At 38.9% G+C, this 24,719-nt stretch overlaps 1 protein-coding gene across 5 annotated transcripts in view; it reads left to right on the forward strand.

Annotated features, from left to right (window-relative positions):
• PHF2 (PHD finger protein 2) overlaps positions 1-24,719 on the forward strand; it is a 101,912-nt gene that overhangs the window by 19,355 nt on the left and 57,838 nt on the right. The window contains exon 2 of one of the 5 annotated variants that reach the window (XM_062585631.1): positions 3,677-4,026. The exons of the other annotated variants lie outside the window; for them this stretch is intronic. Within the exon in view, the coding sequence (XP_062441615.1) occupies positions 4,010-4,026 (17 nt within the window). The 5' untranslated portion in view covers positions 3,677-4,009. The remainder of the gene's footprint in view (positions 1-3,676; positions 4,027-24,719) is intronic. 5 annotated transcript variants of the gene reach the window in all.

Genomic DNA, 24,719 nt, shown 5'->3' on the forward strand with positions numbered 1-24,719 from the left:
GTGGGAACTCCCGACATTTTTTTGGACCATTGCATGCTAAACTGTTTTGCAAATCCCATTGTGTGTTCTTTGGTTAAATGACAGTGAACCTCTTTTTCCTCCTTGGAAAATGGAAATCACAGTTGTTGCAGTCACTTCTACAGTCAAGCAGCCTTTATCACATGAGTAAGCTCTGGTTCATCTCAGTGTCATGTGAATAGTAATGCTGCATGTTTGCTGAATCAAGCTTTAAGATCTTATCCCAAAATAGACCTTAAAAGAACAGTTTTATAAAAAATAATACAAAGTTAATTTATAGCAAATTAATTTTCTAAGAATCATTTAGCAAATCCCTGGGAGCTTGCACTATTACAGTGTCTAGTAGGCTACTTTTTTTTTTTTTTTGCAAAGCATGATGTCTTTGGTTGAGCTGCTGTTCAGGAAGCTGTAATGATTAACTCACTAGATGCATGTTAATATGGTATGTTGATATTGCTCTGAAATTGTTGATAAACAATGATAAACATGAAATAATGCAATACACAGAAGGCATTTGTCCAGCATTGGCTCTTTGGGGCCTGTTTCAGTAAATAGGGATTCTTTTGAAGTCAGGAGTGAGAAGAGGGGTTCCAGAGTCAAGCCTTGTAGTTTAGTGTAGTAATTATTATTTAAATATGAATGAGGTTTGACTAGCTTTACCACATTGTGTCACATTTATTGTCAGTTGAGCATCATCAATAGACATGTCATTAGTGAGATTTTTTTGCAAACATGTATTTGTTGGCCTAAATACATTTGTCGCATTGTCTCGTGTGAGAGAAAAATCCCTCTTTTTACTGTTTGTAGAACACACAGCTGTTGTGAAAGAGCTTGTTGTGCTTTCACCTGTTGTCAAGTTAAGCTGAGCCTTATGCTGTCTCTGTAAATCCCTTATCAACCTATTATTTCACAAAACTTGTAAAAGTTAAACTAATATCTTGGCAGCCCAGGAGAGAGATGAGGCGTACTAGATAATCAGAGAAATATTTACATTAAGGGTTGAGTTATTAAGTAGAGTAAATCATTATGACATTACAGATGTAAATTAAATAGAAATAATAATTAAATTATTTGAAACTAGATATTAATTTTGGAAAAATGTATTTGAAGTCCTGGAGACTAATAGGGTTCAGATACAAACACAGGTTATGCAACTGAACAAGAAAAAAGAGTCAACAATGGTATGGGAGATTTCTGTTAATAATTTATTCAAAAGAACATCCTTAAATTGTATTGTGGATGATTTGAATATTATCAGTTCTTCATAAATATGAAAGTGATTTCCCTTTCTTTCTTCCCTCCTTGGTATACCATTGGTTCATCGCTGGTGTTTCGCGTGTGGGCAGCACAGTTGGCTTGGATCATTTGCTATGCAAAATAGAGCATGAAAAAAGCAATGTCAGTGTGCTATCAAGACTATGGTGTTTTATATATTTGTGTATGTACACATATAAAAATGTTTGTAGAAAATTATTATAGAATTATATAAAGTTTTATACACATAAAAATATGAAAAGGGATATTGTAGATGAAAATGAGAAACCAACAAAATGTTGATGTATATTTTTAAAGTAAGATCTTAGCATAAAATGCCTGTGGAAATTACAATTATAAGTTAACTCAGATTGAAAAATAAGTAATATAAATGGGCTTTGCAATTAAAGCAAACCAAACATATACAGTACTAGAAATTTTATTCATGTATATTTTAGTACAGTGGTTAATGTTGAACAAAGTTAATGATGCTGCCTGGGGCTTTGTTGTTGTTTAGTTTATTTGCAATGTGCTTATTTGAATTTACTTCTTGTTGTTGTATATGTATTTCACACATCTTCGAGTGCTCTTTAAGTGCATATGGCTTTGTGTATGATATACAGAGCAACTGGATTCTTGATTTGGTGAATAGGTGGTTTGAATGAATATGGCAAACTTTATATTCCTAAAATAATAGCACTCTTTGCATATTACAGTGCCCAAAGATAGCTGGATAAATTAGCGCTTGTTTAAAGAGTGGCGACGTAGTAGTCTGGACGGCAAAGTGCAATGTTCCCTTTTGTGGTGCCATATTTGTGCGCAAACACTTGTGGAAGTAGTACTCTGATCTCGGAATTGATGAAGTGTTTTCTGAGGCTTTTGAACAGTTTCTTCAACCAGAGAACAGAGCAGCTGTGATAATTACCAATAGTTTTATTCTGGACTACTTATGTAGCCTTGGTAACTCAGGTACCAAATCTTAGACTTAATGGACTGTGTAGATTCCAAAAGAGCATACACTAGTGTAACTTCAGCAGTAAAATTGCTCATACATTATCTATATAAATGAGCTCTCAAACCAGTGTGCAGGGTTTTACCAAAAGAGGCTAAGAAATCATTTAATCCTGAGCCACCCCTCGGTGAGATAAACACATTCAATTCAAACACATGCCCACTTTTCGGAGCTTGTTATTTGTATATTTACCTTTTCTCCTTGTAAAAATTTATCCTCCCTGAATGCAAATGCAGATGAGATTTACCTAGTTTGAAATCCAAACCATTTTTTTTTAATCTATATGGAGGAAAATTATATGAATTCTTTTTTGGCATTGGGAAAAAAAATCTCATTTCTTCTCATGTTATTGATTCAAACCGCATGGAGGTTTTCTTTCTAAAATGTCCCTAGAAACTAAAAATTATTCCTCCAAAGAAAACAAAAGTGAAAAAAATCAGCCTGAGGCAAGAGTTTTTGCTACTGAGAATGTGGGTGTTAAAAATCACAGATAAGCATGGTAGTTTGTCATAAAGCAAAATTTGCTGAAATTTTTATAGTAAAATTTTGTAATTTTACATATGCTGTGGAGTGAGGATTTACATACCCATGCATATAGTCATATAGGAAGGACTCTTCTCTTTCCTTCCTCCTCCTTTTACATACATGTACCTCACAATCCAGAAAGAGTGAGATGTATTTAAAATTTGGTAAATGCTTTTGTATAGAGCTAGAGTTTAAATCATGGCACTCCACGTGGGCTATGTAAGCAAGACAGCTGCTTGTTTTACAGCAAGCACACCTTGCTGCCGAGCCAAAAGCAGCATTTCTGTCTGCCTCAGAAGCAGCTGTTGGCTCATTTCTGAGCCAGTGAAATGAAGCTAAAAGGGTTTATGTGCTTGCAGGAGGGGGTGGGTAGGAAATGAAACAAGGTAAAAGGAAAAAGATGTGGACCGAGTTTTTAATGAATGTAAATTACTACAGCTGGCTTCAGTGCGGGCCCCCCAATTTACATTTGCTGAAGGTGTGATCCATGGGTTTTTCAAATGTAACTGGTGCTTAGAGAAGAGGAAGAATGCATGTTTTCAGTGAAAACGGTTGGATTTCTTTATCAGGCAGTCCTTCTAACTTTTTCTGTTGAGACACTTCTTGTTTTTCAGAATGCATAATTACTTGCTAACAGCTAATCAGGTCAGAGGGCTACCAAGATAGAGGTGCATGAATGAGGGTATTACTGGAAAGGTGGGGATGCAGTATAGCTTTTGCAAGTAGTAATGGTCTTGTTGTTAATAATGCCAACCTACTTGATTTACATACTGTTTTTATAATTGTTTTTGTAAATAACACTGCATTATGATTCAATGTTTTGGCTGGAGAGTATCATAATGTATGTTTTCTTAATTCTATTTTCAGCTGTCTGGAGTTTTCCATTGAATTCATGTTGGTCTCGTAATCACTAGGCAGAGCTGATGAACTGGAAATTTTCCTGCTGTTTCCTAAAGCTAGCAAGTTACTTTGAGACCCATCACAGAGTACTAATGGAAGCCTTCCAGATACTGTGATCGCCTGTTACCCTACTAAGATCTAATGCTGTATACTCTGAGAAACTGGCAGTATGTCAACTGAAAGGGGAAATAAATGCTAACCTGATGACCAGTGAGACTGGTATCCCCAACTATAGCATGTGCAATCTGCCTGTTGTTATCATTCAGCTGAACTACATGATTTGGGACAAGTACAGCCACAATGAAAGGGAACAACGTGTAAGTTACAAAATGAAAATTACTAAGGAATACACCAAACTGCAGATATGAGTTTATAATAGGCCAATGTTATGGAGAGTTCAGTTAAGTCATGGATTTTGCATGGCTAGTTTTACTTGGTCATTTTACTGTGGTGACAGGAGATTGTTGTAGTGACATTTGCAATATGTAACGTTCATTTTGTAATAAGAAACAAAATTTAAGGGTCGTGGAGAGATTGCAGTCGGTTTGTAAGGTTTTTACCTAATGGTTTATTTCCTGATATTAATGTGTTTGTCTTCTAAAGTTAATTCCTGGAATCATGGAGGGCAAGAAATTCTCAATAAGGAATATGTTTTACAATGTGGTGTTGGAATTGCTTTATGTTATGTATAATTATGTATAATGTATATTGCTACTGCATTAAAGGAAAAAAATAATTAGTTCAGTCAGCTGTATTGCACATAGCTCTCACTGCACAGTTCTTGCTTTTGGGCTCTGCTTTTTGTGGTCTTCCTCTCTGATGTGGTTCTCCCACGAAGCACTAGTGGTGAAGACTGGCCTACTTGACTCACTGACAAAACTTCCCGGCCAGTACAGAACTTTTTTTTTTTTTTTTTTTTTCCCTAGCACAAAGCCGGGAACGCAGAAGTACAGTGTCTTCCTCCTCTCTCCTTAGACAGCTTTTGTGTTACTCAGTGGTTTGTGAGGTGGCATCCCTATTTAATTTTCATCTTTGAATGCTTGGAATGGCAAAGAAAGTCTGAGTGTTTTTTTTTTTTTTTTTTTTTTTTTAGGATACTCTATTCTCTCAATGTCTGACTGGTGTCTTACAGTCTCAGTTCAGACCAAACTTCCACTGAAGTCAGCTACAGTGCTCTGTGCAGCTTTGGGGTAGATTGAGGCTAGAGCTCTGGATGTGTCTATCCTCCTTTTCCATCATAGTCTGTAGGCCAAAGTAAAAGTTGTGAACTTCAGTCCATTGTAAGTAAAGTCTTTGTCTATTAGCACATGACAGATTAAATTCTTCTGAAAACAAACTATGAAATGTTGTATTAAACTTGTTCGTTGAGGCTGTGACCTTGAACTGTGGGGTTTCAAGAAGCAGAGCAGTACATTATTGCTGAATTTGAGTTTATGACATTTGGCTTTGGAAAATATATTTTTCTCTGGTGTGTACCTGTTCTAGGCAGACCATTTAGCGGTGTAATGCTGGCAGAAATTTTGGTTGTACAATAACTTTAACTACTGTGATTCAAAAACCTTACTTACTTCTGTTTGATTTACATTTTTTCAGAATATGTTATATAACAGTAATGTTTTGTTTCTGCTGAGGAACAAAAGGTGCTTGCTAATAATAGACACTTTTCTGAAGTGGTTTTGACCTGTACTCACTTGAAGTGCTATATTAATGAAAACAAATGAAGGCTAAATCACAGCACTTCCTTGTGAAGAACAGTTTATGCTATTTTTGTTGCATCATTGTAATACAAGAATATTTTGACATTATTTTTCATAAGGGCTGCGTTATCAAGCTTTTTAAGGAGGAATTGTAAATAGCACAGATGACAAATTAAATATGGATCAGAAGATGTATTGATAGCTGAACAGTGATTTTTAGATGTACTGGTTTAGTATGTAGAGAGACAGAAAAGCTGATCCTGAACTCTTTGAAGAGTCAGCTCTGATACCAGTGTAAAACATTGATTTAGCTCGGTTGGTTAGAGTGTGGTGCTAATAATGCCAAGGCTGTGGGTTCAGTTCCCGTATGGGCCACTTGTTTGAGGGTTGGACTAGATGATCTCCAGAGGCCCCTTCCAACCTTACCAATTCTATGATTCTATGATTTCTCTTGTTGGTTATTTTAGCTTTACAGTTATACATTCCTCTTAAAACCAGATGTTAAGTATTGTGATGCCTGCTTTGGGACAAGGGCCTTCTTTTTGTTCTGTTTGTAGAGTGCCTACCATAACAGGCCCCCGTCTTTTTCTCCTTGCTCTGCAGGGGGGCTAATTTTATACAAGTAGAAGTATTGAAGACACTAATTACAGGGAATTGTGTTGATCATATAGAAAAGCAAAAATGTATTTCTTCCAAAGACAAACTCTAGTGTGCCCACTGGGGGCATTGCTACAGAATTACTATCCTTGCTAAGGCATCATGACTAATAATAACATAACAATAATGCCAAATATTCCTGTGATAGGCCATAGTGACTGACAGTACACAGAGCACTCGTGGCTATGCCCCAACTGATTGAGAAGCCGACATGCAGTTTGTGTCACATCACTTGCTATACAGCATAGTTACAGTGAATGTGAGTTTGCAAGTACCTCTACAGGCTAGCACTGACTCAGTGCATGCCATGGATATCGGTTTCTCTGGCTGCTCTTAATGCTGCTGTAAGAAAGAGCAAGTTAGGCTCTCAAACTGCTTTCTCAAAGCACAGTGCCTTGTGACTGCTGTCTGCATGCCACAGTACTTTAAAGACCCACTAATACTACTTGCTGGAGTCCTGTCTTGCTGAAGCAATTTGGTTTTAATTTAATTCCCTTTCCTATCTCATTCACTAGGCAGAATTTAGCCTAAGGTTTTCAACATGTAGATGAAAATGAGTAAATTGCTATTATTTTTTGTTTATTGTTGCACTTGACTCTCAGCATCTATTACAAAGAACACTTCATCACTTAATTATTAGCAGGTAGTAAATAATGGCTTATTTTCATTAATCCAGCACCTAATTTCATGTAAAAGTCTTGAAATGTGTGTGCAGTTGCATAGGGGGTTTGTAGTGATCTGGATGTTGCCTACATGGCCTGATGGCAGGCTGTGAGCCTGAAGGGGGAAAGGGTGAAGAGCAATTTTTGTATGTGAATCCAGTTTTGATTTTTAGCCACTAAAATGACAGTTTAAATCCAGGTTGAATCCAAAAACCAATAATCAGCTTGCAATTAGTGTTTATTCACGTCAATCTCTCAGTGACTTCAGTGGGAATTTTGCTGAGGCAATTTAGTATTTGCCCCATTTGTTTGTTAGAGCTCAGCTGTTGAGGAACTTTATATGAGGAGTTACTATGCTGACAGAAAACTCAAGATAGAGGAGGCAAAATCCTTATGTGAGGATCACAGACTTGGAGACACTGTGCCTGCAAGGTGAATGTAGGACTGGGCCAGGCGATGGACTGACTACAACAACTAAAACTACATATTTGGTTAAAGAATGTGAATCTGCTGGTTTGTTTAGGACAAAGTAAAATGGCCTAACTGCCATTTAAAATGGCTGTCATTACATGAAATCACCTTTCATTGAAATAGGCCAAGTCTCTCTTTCTCGCTACAGAACAGAAACACTCCTCAGATTCCAGGACAAAATACTTCAAGTATGTTTACTCTTTTAAAAGTATTTTTTCAGATCACTTCCCATGCTCCTTTCTGTTCCTTCATTCTTGGGAGCTGAATTGTTTTTGCACAAACTCAGCTTGCCTAGCGCTGTATTGTTTGAAGTCTTGCATTGCAAAGATCTGTGGTTTCTGGTGATTACAGGTCACAAATGTTAAAATAAACCCTAAAGCTGACAGATGGTAGAAGACCCAGACTGGCAAAGATATTTACTTACCCATGCTCTTAAATAAAGGAGTGAGATGAGGAATCCCTACTGAAATGTGAGAACAGCTTTATGAGACTTTATAAATACATGTATTATTTACTTTTTACCATCTTGCATCAAGTGTCCAGCTGAGGTTGGGATCTGTTGTGCTAAGTGTTGTATGAGCAACTGGCAGAAGAGATTGCTTCCTCCACAGTCCATATCACCCAGAAGATAGTACCAAAGTAGAAGATATTAATGTCATTTTATGAAAATGACTTATGCGCATGAATGCAGAAAGTGGATCCAGATCTCCAAGAGTAGCTGACCATTTCCTTATCATAAGACCATTTTTTTTTCTATAGTGTTGTTTTCCTCTTTCCATGTTTCTTTAAAGTGTGTATGCATCACAGATGCAAACAGGAGCCATTTGGCCGACGTGTAGGTCACAAAGCCAAAAATGTTTTGGTTTTGTGTGCGTGGATACAAAACCTGAATTCAAACAATGTCTGTAATCATGTGTATAAACAAGTAGGCTGGGAATATTTAGAAAGAATTTTCTTTGTGCTCACGCAGGAGATGCAACTGATGCTTACAGGAATACTGAGAAACGCTTCAGTGCTTTCAGAGATTCCAGACTGGAAGAGCATTTCCATTACACAGGATGCTAATGAGCAAGCATTAAGCTCTTCTACCTGAACAAACTGTAATGTGTTTCAGAGAAAGACATCCGAATCAAGTTTCCTACTGCTCTTACGCAAAGTCTTGCAACACTTTGTGGCCTCTTTTCTTAGATCTTGATCAAGACTCTGAAGGATGTATTTAAGCGGAGCGGAGGACTCTTTCCATTAAGGTTTTGGAAGCTGAGTTAGTGATTGTGAATGCAAATTTGATTAAAACTTGTACTACACTACCACTTCTCAATAGTCTAGAACACATACATTTGCAAATATGTCAGTCTTTTTTCACTATTATAAATGTTAGCATGTGTGTAGTTTTCATAGTATATTTCTCTGTAATGTCTAACATACCATATTTTTAAAGAGATAAAAAGTGGCATCTTAGAACATTATGAAGAACGATGAGGCTAGGTCTTTTGTTCTGTTGATGATCTGTGGGCTTATTATCTTTGACTTTAGGTAATATTGACCTATTTAGATTTAATGGAGTTTGAATACGGCCACTTTTGCTTATTTAAAAGCTAGTTCAGATTTTCCTTATTGGTCCTTCATGTCACAGTGCTATTATTGAGATTATTGCATCTGTGTCATGGCTAATTAGTAATCGCATATGGTGGATGCTGTATCTTCTTGGCTGTTAGTCACAGAGCTGTGTGCAGCCAGGACTGAGTGGAGTGTTTCATGGAAGGGACTGTGTATTGCACCTAGATGTTGGTGGAGTGTGTGTGGAAAGAGAGGTACGAGGTGTGTGCAGCCCACTAGCACTCTATCAGCCTTTGGAGAAATCCAGCCTTGCGTTTCACTCTTTTAAAAATATTGTGCTAACAAAGGATTGTATTGAGAGATCTGTACAGACGTGCTTGAAACACTTTCTGCTGAGCAGCGTACCCAACTGAAAGCTTTTCTGCGACACGCTTGCACGAATATTTCTTTAGACGATATCAAAACACCATTTCTTTTGACAGTTCTGAAGAGATAGGATGGAAGATGATATGACTGGAGTAGTCCAAATGCAAGAACGAAGATCTTTAGACAAGATATTGTTCTTAAATCCACAGTCACACAGTCTGTGAGCTCCGTGGAGACCCTGGCACTAAAAATGTTTAATAGCCACAAGCTAGTGGATCAAGCTTCTGACCTCTTCTACTCCTGGCGCATAGCTTTACTTCAAATTTTTGGCACTACAGTGTGACAAAAATGGTCTGTCCAAGTATTCATTTTTAGTATTTTATTGTCTTCATGTTTCATAGCAAAATAACATAGATGCTGTCACGCTGAGACAGACTAGGTTGGTATCTGTTTTGTTGGCATTAGCTAACAACTGGTGTAGTAGTTGAAGATGAAATGGAAAAATATGCATAAAGAGCAGAAGGTAACTGGAGAAAGAGGAGCAGGGAAAGATAAAGACAAAAAACATGTGCAAATAAATTCTTTTTTCACACCTGCAGACTATCAGCTTACATCTCATAGCACAATGCTTTGTTGCTCTCATCAAAATCTGTTGTTGCATAGCTAAGAGAGAGTGTAATGCTTTTGAATGCTTGTATAATGGTGCGCTCTGACAACCAGCCTGTTTGTAACCTTCTGCAGCTACCAGGTCATAATGAGCACTTGTAGGTTCCCTGCAATTTCCTTATGTCAAAGTAGCCCATAAAAACTGGAAGTTTTATTACTACGTCTGGCCAGATCCTTTTGTGGACTAATGCCATTTCTTTCAGCTGAGTTGCACAAAGAATAAATTGCCAAATAAGAGGATGATTTGGAAAGATGGATTATTTTTATATTATTTATTTAAAGTACTTCTTGCCTCTTTGTTTTAAGTTTACTCTAGCTTTGCATTTTTTCCTTAAGTTTTGTTTATTCCTGCTTTTTACCATTGCCTGTTTCTCTGTTCTTTCCCTTCTGACTTATTTACCACATGCTTTTGGAAAAATACAGGAAAATCCGGAAGAGAAGGAGTAGAACAAGAATTGGAACAGCTGTAAACACACAGGGCTGAGCAGTTTCTCCACCAAGCAGGTTGCATTTGTCAGAGCCCCATTTTCAGTGATGAATCCTTGGCACACTAACAGGTGTCTCCACAAATGTCCTGCACTAATTGCAAAAATTGTGTGTGGCATATGGTTGAGAGTTTGACCCAGGCTGGAACTGCCAGAAGACAAGGTAAGAAGGCAGTAGTCAAGCAAAGAAACTCAAGGACAAACTTCTGAACTACTGTACAGATTTGGGAAAGAAACTGAAATAATAAGGTCTAAGTTTTAAATGCAGCTATATCTAGATGAGTCCCTTGATTTCCATTAGCATGGTCCTACGTGACAGCCTGGTGTGACTGAGAGAAAAATCAGGCTCTGGTTTTCAAGTTTTCACAGGAAGGTGATGAATTTTGGATATAGGTAGTAATAAGTTGCTGTGCAACAAAATGCATAACCAATTCTCCCCATGTTGTCTCTGGCAAAGGTGACCTTTATTGCCTTTGATGTCAGCCAGACGACAGATAGTACAGTCAGCTGGAATTGTATGACTGAACACTGAGGTCAGTTTTTAAGCCTTTAATTATTTTAAATTATTTGAGAGTGAGATGAAATGATACTTTTATTTGATGTAAAATAACAAGGAGTCTCATCTGGCACTTTTAACCCCTAATCCTTCACCCACCCATTTAGAAACCTTCTCTTCAACCTAAACTTGTTTCTGGCTGGTCTATTCTTATGGCAGCATTGTCTTTTAGCAGTAGGAATTCAGAGAACTGGTCTTAAGTCTGCCACATATTTTCTGCATAAATTACAGCAAATCGTTTTAACTTCCTGTGCTTCAATTCTCTATGTAGGAGAAGGGGCTAATGCCAGCTCCTACCTCACTAGGATGCTGTAAGGATAAATGGACTGGTGATGATGGTAAGGCATTAAGTAGTGCAATGCGCTAGGTCTTATGACTGCAGGTATTTCCTGAGCACAGCACAATGTAGGCTCTTTCCTGCTCTGAGATGCCTTATACTAGATATGGCTAAGCAGTGTCATCTGATACTACAGTACAGAGCTGGAGAATGCTATGTTACCAGTGCTCTGTTGTGGTGACAAGGAGGCCAAGTAAGTCTCACAAGTTTTATATTCAAAGACTAAAATTTCACTAGTCTGCAGCTGGGTTGCAGGATTGTGATCAGCAGCATCATGTCCAGATGGCGGCCACTCACTAGTAGTGTAAGCCAGAGTCAATACTGGACCCAGTACTGTTTATCATCTTCATTAAAGATCTGGATGGTGTGACCTAATGCACCCTCAAGTGCGTTCTGCCTTGGCAAGTTTGCAGTGCATCTGCAAGTTTGCAGATGATAAAAAAGACTAGAGAAGTGGCTGATACACCAGGTAGTTGTGCTGCCATTTAGATGGACCTTGACAGGCTGGAGAGATGGACAGAGAGGAAGTTCAATAAATGGAAGTGCAGAGTCCTGCACTTGGGAAGGGATAACCCCATGCATCACTACAGGGTTTGCAAAAAAGAAGCTTGGGGCTTCTGGTGGATGACAAGCTGAACGTGAGTCAGTCATGTGCAAAATCTTGTGGCAAAGATGGCCAAAGGCATCCTTGGCTGCTTTAGGAGGAGCATGGCCAACAGGTTAAGGGGGGTGATCCTTCCTCTCTGCTCAGCACTGGTGAGACCCACCTGGAGTGCTAGGTCCAGTGCTGGGCTCCCCAGTACAAGAGACATGCACCTGCTGGAGCAAGTCCACCAAAAGGCCACAAAGATGATTTAAGGGCTTGGGCATATGACATATGAGAAGAGGCTGAGAGTGCTGTGTCTGTTCAGCCTGGAGAAGAGAAGGCTCAGGGAGGGATCTCATCCATTTGCATAAATACCTTAAGGGAGGGTGTAAAGAGGATGGGGCCAGACTCTTTTCAGTGTTGCCCAGTGACAGGACAAGAGGCAGTAGGCACAAACTGAAACACAGGAAATTCCGTCAACATAAGAAAACACTTCTTCACTATGAGGGTGGTTGAACACTGGAGCAGGTTGTCCAGTGAAGTTGTGGGTTCTCCATCCCTGGAGATATTCAAAACCTGCCTGGACATGGTCCTGAGCAACATGCTGTAATGGCCCTCCTTGAGAAGGGGGTTGGATTAGATGATCTGCAGAGGTGCCTTCCAAACCCAGCTGTTCTGTGATTCTTTGAACTGCAGGCAGCCAGGTCTTAAATGAAAAAGTGCATTGTTGAAGTGTCTCCACTGGAGAATGAATCTGGCCCTTGGCTTGAAGTTGTAATATCTCTTGTGTATTTACATTTACCTTAGTTAATACCTCCTCAAGGGTGCTTGTGTCTGACTAATGTGTTCTCAATGAGCCTCTGTCCCTCGTGAAACAAACCACAAGTGCTGTAACCTGGGCAACATCTCATCAAAGTTGTGACATCACATTTTCCTTCCCTAAATCAGCCCTGGTTAGTTATATGTGACCCACTATTTTGTATTTCTTTGTTTTCCTTCCTTCCTCTATTGCTAGCAGCAGCACAAAATTACACAGTAAACTCAGTATTCTTCCTTAAGTATTAATATAATAGCCAGTGAGAGACATGATACCCAAAGCATATGAAAAAATGTCAACTAGAAGGAGCCAGTTTCTGATGTTTCCTTGGTCTGTACATTGGAAGAGGTAGTTGGAAAATAACATTCATTTTAAACTAAACATTAAGCTTCCTTTGAATTATATCTTAACAAAAAGGAGAACATCTTGGGTAGTCTTTGATTTAGATGCACTGCATTTTAAATGTGTCCTAATTATAGTGCTCATCACTTAACATTAATTTAATGAATGTCTCATTTATAAAGACAAGCTTGGCAAATAGAAATTAATGCCTTTAAAGCCCACAAGTCTCCCAAAGGAAAAAATCAAAAGATCTATGAAGAAAATGTAACCTTATTATTTATGACAAGGCAAAATACAAAATCACCTGTCATAGGTTTTTCTAAATGGCTCAGGGACCCTTAAAATATGCAGTTTCAAAAGCACTGATACATGCTGCCAGCAGACTGGACCGTGATGCAAGTTGCTGTTCTCAGCCCAACAGCTAACTGACAGGTGTCTGCACACAGGAGTCGCTATCATGTTGGGCACTAATTGGTAGCCTCAGCTTGCAACAAATGCGGAATGGAGAAGAAGCGCCTGAGGTGGTTCTGGTAGGTCAAGACAAAGGAAACTGTGTGTGTGTGTACAAAGGCTTTTAACTTTGAGATCTGTCAATCCAGCACCTTGTCAGAGCACCAAAACTGTCACACAAAACTACCTTTGACCCATACAAGATAGCTGATTTGTTGCTTCTCTGAATTATGATGGTTGTGTTTTGGGGTACTGTATTATTCAACTGGTTTTTGTTCATGTCTAGTGGGGATTCTCTCTTTAAGATCCCTTGGGAGCCTGGCAGAGCCTGAGTGGGCAATGGCGAATAGCCCACTAGCAAATGCAGTGCTCCATGTAAAAGTCTGCTGAGTTGTAACTGCTGAAGTAGATCTCGTTTTGAGTAACGTTTAGATTAAGGATCCAGTCTTACTTGGCACTGATTTGGTCTCAATTTTCTGGATACCATGTCAATACCTGGTCTTACCTAATTATAAACCACTGTCATAACTTCCTGAGATAAAGATAAGGATTGAAAGAAGACATAGTTGTTTTCCTGGTGGATATTGTGAAGTGTTTATAGTGCATATCTCTCCTTTTATCATTTCATTGCTTATATCAGAACTGCTTATTTTTAAGAAACACAAGCTGTCAGATTGTGTCCTGAGTCATTGATATCAATATACATGAAAACGGGGTGCTCTGCTTACACCTTAAGAATCCCCTTTTTAATCCTGAACCATGTTCCACTGAAGTTACAGGAAATCAAATGATGGCTAGAACAGTTATTTATGAACCAGAGTGGAATAAAAGTAGATGATGATGATAAAAATAAAGGGATAGCTTAGACCTATACACAGTGCAACTCTCACAAATCATTCTATTACGGAAGGCTTAGGGTATAGTATGGATCACAGCCTGCTCTTATGTAGACTTCACTGGTGTGTAGCTGGATACCACAATGGCCGTGCTTTCTGCCTAGTCCAGCTTGATTGGATTGCTGTGTTGCAGACTTGTTTTACTCCTTAAATATGATATTAGTCTGCAATATTTAGCCCCTCTTTATCAAATGAGTAAAGTGAGGAGAATTTTCATCCTCATCTTCTACATCCAAATCACCCCATGCAGTTATCCAAAGGGTGGAGAGCATAACTGAGCTTTACACAAAGACATAAGCTTTGCCCTTTGGAGGGTTATTCCTCATCCAAGGGCAACTCAATAGAAAAATGCTGTGATTTAAGGCTTAGGTTATGCAATTTGTTCTTACAGAACTGCCTTTCGATTTGTGTTTGAAATCAGTGATGAGTACATTCTGAAGGGCTTCTTCAGTTTGGGACTGAGTCAGTATCAGTCAATAACTGATATATCTGATGTTTTTTCCTTGGATCTCGTCTATCTTACACTTTTACTCTGTCAGTCTCAGGACTCCCAGATAGCTGACTAGCTTGCAAGTTCCAAATGGAAAGTTGTGCAATTGGCCAACCATGTGATCAGCTTGAACCCTCTCTGGTACAATTTTAAGGTGTAAGTCTAAATTTTTATATCTTTCTGAAACACATAAACATAGAAATCTAAGCTGGAGGCAGCTTTTCTAAAAATTATCATTACCATCTAGATTTTGTCAGGAAATGCTCAGACAAGTTCAACGAGAGCAAAAATGTAGATCAGTATTTACCTTTAATTTGTGCATGGCTTTCAGCATCTTTCAGCCATTATACATCTAGAACACCAGGTACTTCCCACAAGTAGCTCTTGTGAGCATAAGCATTTTGTGGCATTGTTTTTCTTATTTTTTCATGCATGAAGTAGAGTTTGTTTTGAGTTGGAAAGAAATGTGCTAAGATTTGATCATCAAGGTTTTTTTTTTTTTTTATGTTGTTGGTTAAACTTATTTTCAGACTAGGTCCAACTGACAGAACTGGGATAATGCAGCACAGCTGTTTCTTTGTTCTTCATTTGGTGTCAGTGAGGAGGGGTGAGTCTGCCCTGTGGTATCATAGAATCAGTAAGGTTGGAAGGGACCTCTGGAGATCATGTCACTGTGGTGTTGAAGTACATGTGGTTACATATGCCCAAAATGGTTACAGACAGTACAATTAGCAGCACGGGTTGCTTTGCTGTGCAGTTGCTGAAGCCATTTGTTCTGCTGCACACTGCACATCCCTTCTCCAGCCCTCTCTGCCCTGCTGCTGCTGTGGACCCCTGCTCTGCTGGCACTGGTGCCTGCTGCCTCCCCTCTTTCTTGGCACACTCAGCTCATTGCCCCATGTGCTGGTACATCGATGCACTTTTCATAACCCCTGGGGTGTGCATGTTAATGCAGCAGCTGGGAGCAGCTGGGCAGGGAGCTTTTCTCATATAGATGAACCTGCTCTATTTAATTGCTTCCATCTCTGTCACTCTTAAATATATTAGAATATTTTTGATTGGTTTGCTTTGCTGCGTCTTGGTTTACAGACCAACTACTGATAAGATTGTGCAAATCTTCCACTTCCAGTGACAAACCTCCTTTTGATTAGGTTATATTTTAAGACCCTTTGTTGTTATTACTATTATTATTTACTCTTTGTGAAGACAAAATGGCAAAAATCTTCATATTTGTTTGGGTTTATCTTTGCTTCTGATAAAAAGATACACCTTCTCTTGTCACCCAGGCCTAAGTATAAGCTCATCAGAGATAATGAGTGATTTTGTTGCTAGTATTTACAATCTTACTGACTAAAAATGAGAGATTAATCAATTAATCTTTTATATTTTGCCTCTAAGTCTTGTCAGCAGTTCAAGTCAGTAAATATTGGAGTGAGTGTTGGAACTGGCCCTAGATGAGTCACAGTAAGCAGTTGAATGTGTCTGTCATCTAAATATATTACCTTAGACGTTTACACTGCTTTCAAATACTGTAATCTCTGAGCATCTCCCAGATAAAATCAAGAGCAATTCTGTGGTGGACTTCATAGACAATGTTTTGGATCAAAACTGTGGCTATATGAAAAATCTTTTGTGTCTGTCTATGTGTGTTTATACATATATGTCTATATTTGTGTCTCGGTAGGTCTTTTTTGTTTGTTTGCTTCATATCTGGCAGGTAATGAATTTGACAAATTCTGCTGTTGACTTCATAGGATACAAATGTAGAATATTTTATTCTGGAAACTAAAAGTGCCTTATAGTGAAATAGAAAAAGAAAAGATAAAATGACACAACTTAATCAGAAGCTAAACCAAAGGGAAAAGTTGTTCTGAATATTATTTTGACAGAAGGAAATGTAAGATAGAACTTTCTCTGAAACTCAAGAAGAAGGTATTTTATATAGAATAAAATATCCAGTTATGAGAAGACCTGTGATAGATTTGTTGATACTTGAAAAACAGTCTTGTAATTATTTTTTTAAGTTGTCTCAGTACAGGAGTTTTCCCCTTTTTTATTTCATTATTCATATTTAGGTTTCTTTCTATTAATAGAGACTTACAAAGATCCAGTTTCAGCTCATGCATGCATAGAAAGGGAAGGATTCAAAGAGCAGAATATGACTCAGATAATTAAATTTGTTTTGTGTGAATTTACATTTTGCAATGCAGTGTAACATTTTTTTGCATGAAAAATTTTTCATTTTAACTTACCTCCCTTTTGGAAATTGCAATTGTATTGTTTCTACGGTAGTGTGAATGTGGTGTCAGCCCCCCAGAAATAGAGCACAATAGGAAATGGGCATCTCAGAGTCTAATGTGAATTGCTGTTTACATTACTGGATGAGGAAACACTCATGTACAGTAAACATGTTTCACACTTTATGTTAATGTTTTGTCTTCTATGTGGGCTTCCTGTCTCCTTGGTACTGGTTTCATTTTTTAAATTTACATGCCTTGCTTAAAGCAAGAATGAGAGAGAAGATTACATCTCTGCTCGTGACCTATTTATTGTTGCTTCAAAAAAAAAAAAAAAAAAAAAAAAGCAACAGAATTGTCTCTCTCTTTGTGTAGTAGCTTCTCACAGAGTAGGAAACTAAGAAACTGCCCAGGTATTCAGCGGCAGGGAAGAACTGCCAAAGCCCTGTCTCAGCCCCTTGCTACCCATTGCTAATATCAAAGTCAGGTTCACTGAAAAAAGTGCCTGAATCAAAACTGAGTTAGGACTTCAGAATCAGCATGGGCTATGCAGTGAAATGATTTACTGTCATGTATGCCTAAGCAAAGACCATCACCTTTTATTCAGTGAATTTCTTGCCTTTTGTGCAAGGGAATGGATCTTTTGAAAATTAGAGCAATAATCAGTGACCTGTAGCAGGTTGAAATGAGCTCAGAGACCCCTGCAACAGGATATCGAACTCTGTTTTTAATAGATGGCTTTCTGCGCTGCTCAGGAAAAGGACTGTTTTTTCTCTTGAAGGACATCCACTGTGTTTGAATTGTAGTGAACATTTGTCTTTAAAACACTGGCTTTTCCTGATGAAAAACTGGCATTCTTGGGTACTCTGTGGAAGGGGATAGGCCTTTGGAAGTCTAGGAACTTACCTCTGTCTCAAAGAGTACAAACTTTTCTGATTATAGACCCCAGGAGTGACTTCAATCCATCTATATTGCAACCACACTGAAGTGTAATGTAAAATCTTTATCAGCAGTAGTTTTAAATTAAGGTACTTATATGCGTACTTAAGTTGGCTAGACTTCATTGCAGACTAGAGGCCTGTGTAAATGCCCACAGTCCTAGGCTGATTTCCATGGTTCATATGACCATCCATGCTGCAGTAACTTCATCTTCTTTCGATACCCACTTGCAGTGAAGTCCTATCCTCCCTTACGGTCAACACCACGATAGCTGAGTTCAGGGTTTTTGATGAATACCTAAAAATTCTCTGAGTGCTTTTGTTTCCAGAGTAAGGTCAAAGTGTGAAGTTGGTGGATTTTGAAAAGTTACATTGAGCGCATTCAGTATTCAAAGTATCTTGGTTTGTTTGACCAGTGTGGCAGATGAGAAATGACTACGAATTGATTTAGTAATAATTACACATAAGAATGATATGGATAAGTAAGAAGTTGTTATGGATTATCAGAATTTTTTTCAGCAGCTGTACTAATTTGGCTTCAGGGAAAGCTGTGGAAAAGTAACCCGGGACACCCTCGCACACTCCAATGCACCCTTGAAAAATAAGAGGCAAGTTGTTAGCTTAAAGGATCCTCTTTCAGAACATGTTTTGCCAGCTGAGGGCTTAGGGATAGAAAGAACTTTAACTCATGAAAATGCCTTCCTGAAAGCAGAAAGGTGGTGACTTTCGAAAGTTACACATGGAGAGAAGCTGACAGGGAGAGAGCTTCTTGGAGACAAGATCAGTTTTGAGGGAGGTTTGTTTTAAATAAATAGTGCTTGCTTTCAGGAGGTTACTTGGCCACTGCTTACTATTTGTCATTGCTCCTGGAGGGAACAGGATTGCAGGTCTGAGCTTGTGTGAGGCTAGCTGAGCTAATTCTGGTTTGCAGGGCGCAGCAGCCAAAGCACCAGGTCTGAGCACAGTGCCAAGCTGCTTAGAGATACCAGTGCTAGCTTGGGTACTGGAAGTACCACAGCTGCAGGCTACAGAAGTGCCAGGTGCAGTTTTAGTGAAGAGATAAAGAGGCTGTGGTTTCCCCCTTTCCCTTCTGGCCAGGTTGTACACTCAGGTGTCTAACAGCCATGTAGCTGTACTGCCTCCCCAAAGCTTGCACACCGAGGCAGGATTTGCACCCGGATGCAGTGTTCCACGAGCACAATTAGTCTTACGGAGCAGGTTATATCAGCCTGGGCAGAGCATTTGCTAATGAAGCTATATTGTTCAAACACTTGAACAAGCTTCATTGTATCCTGTAAATACGCTCTGAGAGAGTCACTTGATTCTGGCTCCTACAGAGAAGCAGTAGTTGGAGCTCTTGTTTTGAAATTCAGTGTTCTCACAAGAGATCAGGAAGGCCTCCAGGTAAACTGCACCTGCTAATTAAGCATGAGGGTGTTCTGCAGGTCATAGTGTGTGTGTGTGTTTAATATGTGTATGTGTGTGTGTGAATCATGATTGTACAAATATAAGTCTTAGGTTTAGGCAAATCCCTTAGATTCAGGTTGTGCAAAACCTCTAGATCACAGGTTAAAATGTCTTTTCTGGGGATAGTCTCAAACGTATATCTAGAATCTTCATTTCCCCTGAGTTTCCCTGACACTAAGCACATTCATGTAAAGATTTGTTGTTCCTCGGCACAATGGGAGTTTAACTACAGAACCAGGAAAATTGAAATTTTATGCAACTTTATGTTTGTAAAATATGCTCTTAGCTCTTCCTCGAGGCCTTCTTGCTAGCTAAGTGAGAACAGTGATATTGGCTGACTCCTGTAATGACAAGGAATTAGGCATGTAAAAGAGAAAGAGCAGGGCCAGCAGGAAGGTGTGGACTGCCTGGTGACTTGTGTTCAAATGCTAGACAGCTGCTGCAACGAAGAAACAGTCTTGGACTGTACTAGGAAAATACTGTGAAATAAAACTAACACAGCACAATTGTTAACTTCAAATCTTGATGATTTGTTAGGGGAGAAAAGGGTATTACAGTGTCAAAAGTAAATGTGACAGATTGTTGATATCTACAAAGTCTGAATTTTGTTAGGCAAACTTTATTCTACAACTGTCATGGGACCACACAGAATCACTGTGAACATCCAGATTGAGTAGGTGAGGGCACATTTACACAGTTATGTTAAAAAACAGGGCGCTGTAATCTCAGGTTTAGCTATGTTTGTACCTTAACAGAAGTGCCAATATTGTTGAAATCATTGAGGGCTTAAATTTTAAATTAAAGTTTTAGGTTTTGAGTTGCTCCTGCTTGCTTAGATCAGTTGTCTGAAAACTAGACCATTTCAATAGACTGCAAAAGTTTCCTCATATCTTTTTGTGCCAGGTGTCTGAAAACAGTCTTCTAATTCAGAATATTTGAGGGACCCCCTTGAAGTCATTATTTCTTTTTAATAGATTCTTGATTTAAAAAAGGACAAGTCTGATGTCAGTAGGCTTAAATTTCCTCTAGGAGGGTCTGCAGGAAAATACATAGGACTCCACAGATTGGGGAAGATTGGCAAACCACTTTTAAATAATAACATTTGCTAAACATGATATTAAAAGAGCTAAAAAGTCATTTCTGTAGCAGCCCATGGGGACTGCAGCCCTCTTTCCATGCGTTAAAAATGTGAAGGTGACAATTCTCTGCATTACTCCAACTGGGGGAATTGTGTGTTTGTTAAGAAAGAAAAATTAAATTAGTCTTGTTGATACATTAATGAGCGCTTTTTTTCCTTCATAGGAAGCTGAGTTATGTAGGCTGGTTCTGTGGCACTCAGGAATGCCCTTGTGCTGGGTGAATTCTCAGCTGAGCATGTAGGGCCATTTTCTAGTCCTTTGTGCCCCAGGAGGAGTCCAGAGAGACCAGAGCAGGATCCAGAATCTTACAATCAAAGACAAGAAAAATGAAGCCAAACCTGTGCAGTGCTCTGTAAGGAACTTGGCTCGTGACCTGTGTGTGATCAGGTGAATAATTGTTGTTTGTGGAGCAGTGCCCATGTCCTTGGGACACCCTGCAGGGGGCTGCAGGGCCGCATCCCCCAACATGGCTGGGATGAAGTAAGAAAACATGAATTGAAGCCCTCGTTATAATCCGTGTAGACTTTCTGTTTCACTCCATTCTTAACTACGTGTTTAAGAGGAAAGTGAGCTGCTTGTGAAAACAGGCCTGACCTTTAAAAAGATTTTTATATAAAAAACAAAAAACAAACCAAAAACCCCAGAGACTGGCATTATCCGTCTCTGGTGGAATGGAGACGTTTGAAAGATCTTTTACTGCTGATGTCAGGCGTTTGCTGGGAAGCTTGCATCAGGCAAAACTATAAAAACTTTTTTTAGAACTTGGAATCAAGAAAAATACCTCCTGTTCCCCCCACCCCCACCACTGTGAGTTATGTGAAGAGGAACTACTGGTCTTCCTCCCCTGCGGCAGTCATGGGCATGGTCTGCTGCTTACGATCAGTGAGGGGCCTCAACTGACTGTGCTTTATGCTAGGATGGCAGTCCACGACCTCACTGGGATCGCTTCTTGGCTTCTGTGGTGTTTCTTGCTGTGGCATTCAGGCCTTCATTGTAAGTCTGCTTTTGGATAGTTGGAATTACCTTGGCTTTTCTCTCTGCTCTTGAAACAACTAGAAGGCTGCTCACAGAGACTGAAAGGTGTCAGGAGCAAAACTGACATGTGCAAAGTTTGTTTTTCACCTGGTTGGTTGGCTGGATTGCAAAACTCACAGTCTCTGCAAGTAACTGGAACCAGCAATTTAGTAAGAATCAGACAGAGATCACTTGAAGGATATATAAAAACTAACACTGCAGATTACGAGCTTCTGAGTTTAAATACTGTTAATGAAGATCAAACCTTGGCTTCTAAGTGGCTTCTGAGGTGCTTTTAAAAATTGCACCCTTTATCTCAGTTTCACTCAGCTGCCTGTTTCAAGAGGAACCCCCCCCCCTTTTTAATCAATTTTTAACATTTCTTTTGGTGTGAAAAATAACTATTTTTCTTCTAATATGTTTTTAAGTTAAAGTAGTGGTGTAGCATGTAATGCAATCTATTATAAGGACTCGTCTCCTTCCTGTAAATTTAAAAGAATCTCAGTTATAGTATTTTTAATATAAGTAGTGGCTGAAAATGGGTTTTATGCATCTAAACCACTGGAATAGTTTAACAATTTATATCTATGTATAACAGCAATCCAAGCGTTTACAAATAGTAACTCTTTGTGGAGTGGACTGAACTTCTGTTTCCTTTGTAATGTCTTGATATTACAGAAATTGCTGGGGAGTTCAGTGAATGAATCAGATATTTAGTGTTCAAAAAAACAGGAAGTCTTTTTCACCAAGAAGTAACCTGCTAATAAAGATAACAATGGAGGATAGATTATCATTAATACTATTCAGTGTAATAGAGATGAAACTATTGTATCTTAGAGAAACATATTCTATAATGATAGTCTCAGTTGCTAAATATGATTTGTTTATGATGTTATAAAATTTGTTTTATGACTCAGGCTTCAACAATCTGGATATTGTTGATTGCATAAAATCTGTAATCCTATAAATGTAATTTAAGTTCACAATATCTGCTTTTGTTCCCATACCTACTTTTATTTTAACTCTCCTTGCAATTTGTAGAGCTCCATGCTCAGTCAGTCATTTGCAATTAAAAAAAAAATAGTACACAGCTAGCTTAGTTGGCTGTAACCTTTGTTTTTCAGGAAGGTCCTGATTTCACTCACTTTTACAAATAGTTTTATAGAGGTCAAGTAATTCATGCTTTCTCCTGAAGTGCTAATTCTCTGATACATACCACAACTGCAAACAAATTTGGAAAAAAAATTGCAAAACGTGGCTCAGTCAATGAAAGAACAAAGTTTATCCAAGACAGAAAACTTGTACAACTGGCTGAGGTGCAGGGATGAAGAAGTGAGAGCAGCTACTTGCTGTAATACAATGCAGTTTGCATTTCTGTACTGGACTGTAACATGGGTTTAGTCTGTTCCTCTTTTTAAAATGAAAGGATACCTGCTTTATAAGCAAGCAATTAATTTCCAGTACAGTGTGAACACCAAAAAGTGCAGGCAACACCCTCCACACCCCAAGAATTCCCAAGTAGTAAATAAAATAAAAATGGATACACGTCCTTCCCGCATGCCTCAGAGATGGCATTTCCCTCTCCATGGATGCTTTAAGGGACAGTAGGCTCAGGCTTTTCAAATTAATGGAGAAGCATATTTCAGGAGGGAGAACTTTTTTGGCATCCCTCTTGATCTCAGCACAGCAGTCTACTTTGCCTCATCAGAGTTTTGATAGAAGTCTCAGAAAAGGTTGGTTTAGGGATATTCTAGGGTGCTGGCTTGACTTTAAATCCTGCCTGGACACCCCTTGTCAGGCAGTGCTTGTGCCTGATGCCCTTCTTATCAAGCGACTGTAGCATATTACACTGCCTTTCCAGTCTGTGCATACTTTGTAACAACACACAGCCAGGAGGAAGCTGCAGAAGTAGCCTAGAAGTATTCTAGCAGAAAGGCAGTGATGTTGTGCATTTTGCTAGAATAAAGCCTTCTGTAGCGTATGCTGTTGGAAGAAACGTTCCTAATGTCATGCCTCCAGCCCCCAAGCACTTGAACGATTTTGTGGCTTTAATGGGCATGGCATGTACTCTGAACTGCGGACATTGTTGGAGTTACTGGAATACATGTTCTGTGTTGGTGGAGTATTCTTGGTATATACTGTATATGCTTGTTTGTACCTTGATGGCAATATTTGTTTGGACATTTCTCCACTAAGGCACACTCAAGGTCTGCCTGCCCATGGTTTACATTCCCTTAGATACTATAACATAACAGTGTGTCAGCTCCTGCTGACAATCCTGCCTGAAGCTTATCCCTGTTTTTTTTCTCAAACCTCTTGAATTTTAGGAACATTGTCGTAGTTCGTAGAACAGAAAGGAACTCCCTTAAAGATATTTTTGTAAGCTAAATGAGGTTAATCCATCTTGTTTCAGATACACTGTATGTTTGGCTTAAAGTTGTTTCTATTGCCAGGAGGTTAGAGGATGTAAACAGGGGCATTTTTTGTTTGGTTCGCAAAAATAAAACATGCCAAATGCTACTCTGTGTGCTGCTCACACAGCACCACTCCTGGGCAGTGCAGGGAAATGCTGACATTGCCCGATGCGGCTGGCAGGCAGCTGAAGTGTTCTTGTCTCTGCAGAAACCACCAACTGCACCAAACTTTTGCTCCATAGAGGACAATTCCAGTCTATTCACTTTGAGCTCTAATAAGCACTGTAGTTTTATGCCCAAAATTTTAGAAATTCTGGTGTAAGTTTTAGTTTGTTTTAGTACATGTGAAAGCATGTGGATTTGTGAAATGGGAGAGGATAGTGTCACAAAGAAAACATTTATTTGTAAATTCTTCCGAGATAACTTACAAGCAGCAGAGACTAACCTCTAAAGCAAACGATCTGTGTGTAGGTAGCACTACCAAGCACTATAATGCAGATTCTCATCTTCAAAGCACAGAGCAAATGTTAGTTAATTACACTTACAGCAGCCTTTGAGGTTATCAGGCGGGTATTAATATTACTGCTTTATAAGTGGAGAAATTGAGTCAATTGAATAATTTACTTGGGATTAAAGAGAATCATAACAACATGTAGGATACAAGCTCCTGGTTCCTACTTCTGCTCTCATTTTTATGGTGCAGCATCCTGTTATCTCTGCGTTGCCATGGTGCACTGCTGTAATCCTGTCAGTGTCCCATTGACAG

This window comes from Rhea pennata, chromosome 12 (assembly GCF_028389875.1).
Source record: "Rhea pennata isolate bPtePen1 chromosome 12, bPtePen1.pri, whole genome shotgun sequence".
Taxonomy (NCBI): Eukaryota; Metazoa; Chordata; class Aves; order Rheiformes; family Rheidae; genus Rhea; species Rhea pennata.